Here is a 7,960-nt window from a genome sequence, read left to right on the forward strand (position 1 = left end):
ATGCTAAAACCTATCCCACTAGTGTCCTTAAGTTGTGCTGGGATCAAACAGAAGAGAACAACAAAAGAATGTTTAGAACTGCAAATCGAATAGTCTCCGTCAGTGTCACACCAAGACATTTACATTATTAGATTGTGAACACTGATGCATCAAAACAGTTCAGATGGAGTTACTTTTATCAAATAACTCAAAGCTATTTGAAGAAGTAGGAGTAGTAACCTTTCTGGATAAAATTAAAGGATCACCTATTTGTTTATCAAACACCTACTATTTAGTGTTTGGTAATGTTCTTCAGCTTCTATACACCAGGGTAACAATTAATTTTAGATATATTTAAATGTAATAATAAGTATTTTAGTTCAAGAGTCAAGGAGCATACTTGGGGCAGGTTGTGGTTTAGTACCAAACCCAAGGACTAACATTTTACATGGTAATCTTGTCTTGATTCTTTTCAAGTGGATCTTGATATATATTTTTTTGTGCAAAAATATTAACAGAACAAGTACTCCTAGCAACAATATGGTTTGTTGCATATTCATTTGACCTCCAAATTATCTAGCTCACCAAGCAGACAGAAAAAAAGCATTAGGATAATGGAGATTTTGTACAAATAAAAAAAGTTAAAGTAAAAAGTACAGTAAAACTACTCCTAGAAAAAAAAAATTCCCCCAAAAATGTTGAGTAAGTCTAAGTAAATATAAGTAGTTACCACATGTGCTACATGTTGGTGCCATTAAAAAAAGAAAGAAAAGTCTTGGTAAAAAGACAAGATCTTCAAGGCACTTTGTCAGTGGTAACTTTTTAGGAGAGAATATGCACTTTAAAATTGGACTTTATGTTATAATTAAGAAGATGAATGAGAAAGAACAGAGGATTTACTGCATTACATTTCACCAAAACCAATAAAATGAGATGTGTCTAAACAACCATACGGGGGGAACTTTTGTGTCATGCATTTTTTTGACTTGGCTTGCTTGGCAGCTCACTCTAGATGAGGACCAACCATAGAATGGGGAGACATACCAAAGTTGTGAGCTAAGCCTGAGCACAGAAGTCTTACAATATGTCAGCAGTGTTATTTTTACAGGGTCATATTAGCAAACCAAACGGTTCTGCATCTGCTCCGCAAGGGCATTCCTCCACTGCTGACCCTGAACAAACCCACAAGCTCTTGTGCTCCTGCTCCTGCATCAGCTTCTTACGAGCCTCTGATTTCCAAAGTAGTATTTACCCCTGCTGTGGCTCACCAGGCATTTCACTTGTAATGATAAATACTCACATGAATTAAACAGCACGGAGCCCAGTAAGTCAGAGCGCAAGATGTTTTGCCTGCTCTCTGTATTTGCCTGGTTGAAACATGCTAGGGGTTGAGTGGATCAGACAGGCCTTGGGCTGAAACCTTCACAAGAAAACGGGGTCATTGGCCATCAGACTGATAAACAAGCCTGTGACATAATGTGGAAACACTGATCCCATTCACAGTTCTGCTCACCCACAAAACATTCTGCATGCCAGGCAAATCTCACACATATAAAACAAATTCCTTGTGGTCGGCAGGGGATAGTGACCCTTCCTAGAGGGGGGGATGGTTGTTGAGTGGAATATTTCCCTGTCTCACTGGCTTCTTCTCACATCCACAGACAGCTTGAAATATGTGTAAGATTAGGGGACTGGTGCCACTGTGGCTTTGTCTTTGTCTTTCGTTGCAGAAGACTATATCATCTCAGGAAGTGGACAGTGGTTTCTCCCTAGGGTAGAGCAGTGACCCCTTAATCTTCTGGGTTCCTGCAGGAATCACTTAATGGAAAAACAACAAAGAGACTCCATGTGTATCTGTCTCAAGAGAAAAGTCCTGATTGTACAGTTCCTGTGTGGTTCAAATTCATAATATGCTTTAAGTTCAAATGGGAAAGTTGTACAGTTTGTTTCCTGCTTGAGTTAATCTTTTTTAAGTCTGTTGAGTAGGTCCATAAATCAAACAGAGTTTGTAAACCCTGAGGAACTAAACTAATGTTGGAAAAATACAAACTTGTTACCAAATTAATGTCAACTGTTCATTCTGGCAAAAGCTAATCCTTATCTTAATTACTAAAATAATTTAGTGTCCATAAAGGGCAGCCAATACATATATTTTGCCTGGCTTATGGTCTTTACAACTGAAAATGATTCATCCCATTATGATTTGGAGTTGATCTTTGTGGTGCAGCTTTTATAGCTCTGAATACTTAAGGATAAATGGATAGATACATAAAGAACTTTACTTATTGGTTTACTTCATTAAGTAATGATGTAAATATGTTTTTATTACACAGATATATTATTATGAAACTTGGAGATCCAGTTGCTGCAAGAGACCTGTAAGTGTTGAATCTAGCATATGATCCCTGCAGTGTGAAGTAACAGACAGTAGTTGGATTTAACTTACAATCGGTTTTTGTTTGCATGCCACTTTGTAGTTTAACTCTACAGCAACAATTTTACAAAAATGAACACAAAATGAATACATTCTTCTATGATAAAAAGAATTCAATAGAAGCTAAAACATATATTTAAAAAAAAAAATTTGAAAAAGTGAAGTCATGGTAATTCTTTACAAAGGAGGATCTGCAGTCTCCTCTGTACATTCGACCTTCATACAAAAAGTGGCAAGATAAAAATAAGTATTAAATGAAAGTCATGGTAAGTCCAGTATGTGGTTTACAGCAGGCCATGTATGGTACCCCATTAGAAAGTGGAAGAAGGTACTTTGGTGAGATGAGATTGATGGAAAACTTACACTATCACTCAGAGAACACAATTTCACAGAATAGAACATGGCATAGACAGTTTGATTCTTTGAGGCCTTAATCAAAAATTGAATTGGAGTTAATGTTTCATTTAAGTACATCGTAAATATTTGTGAACAGATCAAAACACATGTGAAAGATTAAAGACGTGACATGTGATCGTAACTATGTTAGCACTACAACAAAGAATATTCTTTACACTATTACAAAGTACACTTGCAAGTTACCTAAAACATTTGTCAATCTTTTCATTTATCTATAAAAAATTATTAAACCAAATTAAAAAGGATTTTAATTTTCAATAAAAAAAATTATAAAAATATTAAATCTATTGTCTGCATTAAGATTAAAGCATTGACGGGAGGGCCTTTATGGACTTTGGAGCCCATAACAATAGCTTAGTTTGCTTATGGAACAAAAATCAACAGTTAATAAAATGGGTTGATAGAAAACAAAATAGGCTATCAGCATTCTAATCCATTATAAAACAAACAAACAAACAAACAAGCAAAAAAAACAACAACTGGTGATTTGCAGTTGGTTTCTGAATTGTGAAAAGTGAGTTAAGTCTTTACCAAGACCAGCAGGAAAAGGGGTAGACAGCTATTAGGATTTAAGAGCTTATTTAAATAACAGACTTGTGTACAAGATAATTTAAAACATGGACATCGGTAAAGGATGTAACACATACTTCAACACTATACTTACTCTTAAATAGTGATTCTTGATTATAAGACGGTGACTACAAAAATTAAAGGCTGTACATCAAATAACAGTTGCCACTGCTATAAATTACTCAGGCTTAGAAAGCGCCGCGTCTGAAGCTTCAACGTTCTGTGCAACAGCTCCCTCTGGTGGTGTTATACTCATCTGCAGTACCCACAAAACAATACCACAACAATTTGATTAGGATTTAAAGGGGAAATAAACAATTTATTGTTCTGTATTGTCTTTTATTTAAGTAAGTAATAATATAAAACAATGACATTTATTTAAAATGTCATAATCCGTTAAGTTTCGCTTTTATAAAGTTTTGCTATAAAGTAGCGAATCTGTGGTTAGGAAATGAGCAACACGCCGTCAGACAGGCAGGAAACCACGTGCTCACAGGAAGCAACAGAGCTGGTGTAGCAGTTAGCTTTCTGTGTTTGTTCCACAAATAAAGAAACAACATTTATCTATTTTGACGGTTTTTAGGAGGTTTTAGGTCTCTGGACACTAACTAAAGATGTCTTCATTTAGAAAAGCGCTGAAGTCCCAACAGAGGAACCACCATGAGAGATCTCAGGTAAACATTTAGATGTTCTCTTGGTTAGCCAAGCGTTTATACTCAAATTCAAGAATGTATGGTTGTGTTTTCGTTTCAAGACGTATTACTAGTAATATTAAACTCGTATTAATTTTTTCAATTTGTCCAACCAGCCTGGTTTTAGGAAAACTGTGGGTTTGTTGGAGAAGAAGAAAGACTACAAACTACGAGCAGTGTAAGTTCTGTTTTATTCCTTTTTATGGTTAAACCTAATACAAAACATGTTTATCATTGTGTTTTTTGATGTTGTTATAGAGATTATCACAAGAAACAAAACACTCTCTCTGCTCTGCGAAAGAAAGCTCTGGAGAAAAACCCAGATGAGTTTTACTTCAAAATGATCAGCTCCAAACTGGAGGTTAGAACTAGTTCATCATAGTTTTGACCATTTTATATAGATTCCTCTATATCTGGATCTGACAGAGTAGTTATGTGCTGTGTTCTGTCATGCTGACAGGATGGAGTTCATGTGATGAAGAAAACTGAGGAGGAGGTGACGGAGGAGCAGAAGAACGTAATGAGGACCCAGGACATGAGATATGTGGAGATGAAACGGGTTGCAGAGGCAAAGGTATGTCAGCTGGTGCCAGGCCTTTGTCTATTTCCACAAAGAGTAGTACTGTTGTACCGCAACAAAATGAAATATTATTGTAAAGGTACTGTAATTATGTAAAAGTAATAATATTAAAACTGGTGTTCTATGTAGTTTATAGTGAGAGTTCCCTTCTGGTATTAATAAAGTATATTCATTTATGACATAGATTTACTAAATAAATTCATACCATCAGATAATAAAACAATTACATAAGACCAATTAAAAATATTTTTAATACACAAATGTTATAGCCAATATATGAGCTACACAAATATGACAAAAATCTCTGACTTTACACTAGTTTTGTAGGTAGTCTTTGATACACTCCACAGGAAGACTAAGTCACAAGTTATTGCTTGTGCTGGAATCAAGTATATTACTGGAAAGTTGAGTGAAAGAAAAAAAGTGCATAGGAAACAGGCATAGTTGTCACCTTGTGAGTATTGTAAAGCTAAATACCTTTTAATTTTGTTGAAATTCAGAAGGTGCAGTTGACAAGTTACTGAAGGATTATATAGAATACATGCACAGTTTAAGACAGATAGCTTAAACATATACCTGATAATAGTGCTTTTTTTCAGAAAATAGAAAGACTGAAAGGAGAGCTTCATCTTCTGGATGCAGAGAACAAACAGAAGAACAAACACACTTTTTTTGTTGATTCCAACAAGAAAGGTAAGTACAGAGGTTTAATAGATAAAGGTTTGAATAGTGATTGCTTGGAAGATGATTACTGCTCAATTGGTTTGTGTAGAACAAACAGTTTTGCAGAATTGATTATGCAAGATACATTTTTATTTTTTATTTTTGTGTCCTCAGTGGAAACATTTAACCTGGCCAGCCACCTCGGTACTCATCCAAAGCTGGTGGATCGAGTGTACAACAGACCAACTCTGCAAACATTGGAGACCAAAAGCATCAAAGGATCTGTGAAACCAAATATTATTAATGTTAGTTTTTGCAGTGTTGTTTGCTCAGTTTTTTGTTTTTCAGTCACATGTGCTATTTACTGACAACTCCTTGTCAGTAAAGAGTACTATCTTCAGTGTTTTGGTTGTTAATTATTTTTCTGTTGAGCCCAGTGAGGTAAAAACCCCTCCTGTTTGCTTCACCTGTAGAAACTGGCCAAGCAGAGGAAGCATCAGTATAAAATCCTCTCTCAAAGGATTGACAGAGAGAAGAAAATGTTTGTCATCAGCCAGAAAATCCAGACCCGTAAAGACCTACAGGTGAGTAGTGCTAAACACTTGAACACCAGAATCCTTATTGTCAACATGTTTATTCTTCTATATTTTGTTTACTTTGGCTCCAGGATAAAAACAAGAAAGTGAAGGTGAAAAAGGAGACACCTGACAGAGCAGCCATTTACAAGTTTGAGTCCAAGAGGAAACGCTAAGAAAGGACAACTGAGGACCAAGTTAGTTTTTGGATAAGATGCCTACAAAGTACTGAACTCACATTTGATCCCAGGAAATCCAGAAGAGAAATAATCTTTTTCACCAAACTGCTGGAGTATTGCCATTTAGTGCATATTTGTGCAAATATTTTAGTGCAAATTAATTATTTTGTGCAAATAAAAATCTAAATGCAAATTAATTTCTCATTCATTTAATTCAGTGAGATGAGTCGCTGTTGGCTTTGCTTACAAACTTATGAGTTTCCATAGTTTTGGAGAAAAAGATTTCTGAAGTGGCCCTAGGCTGAGTTTGAAAAGATGCAATCTGTTCATAGGAGGTGCTTAAATGGTGGAATTATATTTTAAGTTACCACCAGGGGGCATTAGTGTTCTTTGACTATAAAAATAAATTTTCTAATATATCTAATAATTATAGAGGAGCCCAGGATGTTACTTTTGTGATTTACATTTTAAACACCTTAAATATTTATTTTAACCCTATAGATTCATTTAGTAGTCTTTACATATTTTGATCTAAATATGAGAACCCCTCTAACTTAATTGTTCAAATCTAAACAAGCTAAACAAGGTATTTTAAGGTGTCCTGACCACCTCGCATGTTGGGAAACAAATCAGGGCAAAAAATCCTTAACCAGGTGTAGTTTTTTTCTGTTTTTCTCATTTTCTGATGCTACACTGGTGCGGTCTTGTTCAATTGTAGTGGATTACCACCACGTTGTGTTTTTTGCCATGGCAAGATAGTTCAATAAGTAAGTTAATGTGATTTGTGTTTGATAAACAACCATCTTTGAGTATTTCATCTGACAAAAATTGCACCTTTTCAATGGCCCATTCTGCCATTTCCTTAAGGTCTCGATATGCTCAGTTGCTGTTGAAAGTTTTATAAATGATGGGTTTGATTCTGGAAATTAAGTCACTTTCATGACTCAACCAGTGGCGCCAATCAATGATTTTTACTTTTCTGAAGTTGTATTTTCACTTCAATTCAGGTTGCTTAGAAGCCTGGCCAAGTAGATAAAAGGAGCTGGTACCAGTATGTAATCGAAAACCCTAAAATCGAGTTAAGCTGCGTTGGTACATGTGGAAATGTGACTTTTGAGAGGAAACAGCATCACACCAACCAAGAAACACAAGAGATATGTCAGGGAGAAGTGTAAAGCAGAGTTAAAATTTAAAACAATATGCCAAGCTTTAAACATCTGATGAGGCATTGTTCAATACATCATCTAATCATCCACGAAAAGTTTAGATCTAAATCCACATTGTAAATTTTGACAATAAATAAAAAATGCACAATACAGATTCCCTCTTATTTAATCAGACTGAGCATAAGCTAATTTGCAAAGACAAACTGGCAAACCTTTCAGTGTCTCAATGTGCAAAACTGATAGAAAGATACCTCAAAAACATGCAACTGCTGCCAAAAATTTATTTATTTTTATATAACCTTTTCAGGGTATTATAGATACAGCAAAACAACTACACACTCTCTGACTACATTTCATTTCTGTCTTTTTTTGTGGTTACACATATGGGATAAGCTCCATGGCCTTCTTCAGCCGAAGTTGGAGACTATGCTGAAGATCTGGCTCCCACCAGCAGATTACAGTGAAGCTGGTTTGACTGTTCATTGTGGTTTCAGCAGCTTCATAAGCAGAGCCCATCCATCACCTTCAACAGGGAGACACTGAAGGGAAGGGAAGGAGAGAAGGCATCGGACAAACAGACAGCTCAGGATGAACCACAGTCCACCTGGTGTAGCTGTTTAAATTTTAAATTAAACCGATCAGCTTTGAAATTATTGAAAGATTGAAAACAAATCATTTAACCTGCGAACAAGTGGTTATTTAAAT

General features: G+C 35.6%; 1 protein-coding gene across 1 annotated transcript; it reads left to right on the plus strand.

The window, feature by feature from the left end:
* Positions 1–3,867: 3,867 nt before the first annotated feature.
* On the plus strand, positions 3,868–6,286 carry utp11 (UTP11 small subunit processome component). Its single transcript, XM_028008598.1, has 8 exons — positions 3,868–4,074; positions 4,209–4,270; positions 4,351–4,453; positions 4,553–4,666; positions 5,272–5,365; positions 5,510–5,640; positions 5,809–5,919; positions 6,003–6,286. The coding sequence occupies exons 1-8, from the start codon at positions 4,015–4,017 to the stop codon at positions 6,084–6,086; spliced, it is 759 nt and encodes a 252-aa protein (XP_027864399.1). The 5' UTR covers positions 3,868–4,014; the 3' UTR covers positions 6,087–6,286.
* The last annotated feature ends 1,674 nt before the right edge of the window (positions 6,287–7,960 follow it).

The sequence above is a fragment of the Xiphophorus couchianus genome, chromosome 3 (genome assembly GCF_001444195.1).
Source record: "Xiphophorus couchianus chromosome 3, X_couchianus-1.0, whole genome shotgun sequence".
In the NCBI taxonomy this organism is placed as follows: Eukaryota; Metazoa; Chordata; class Actinopteri; order Cyprinodontiformes; family Poeciliidae; genus Xiphophorus; species Xiphophorus couchianus.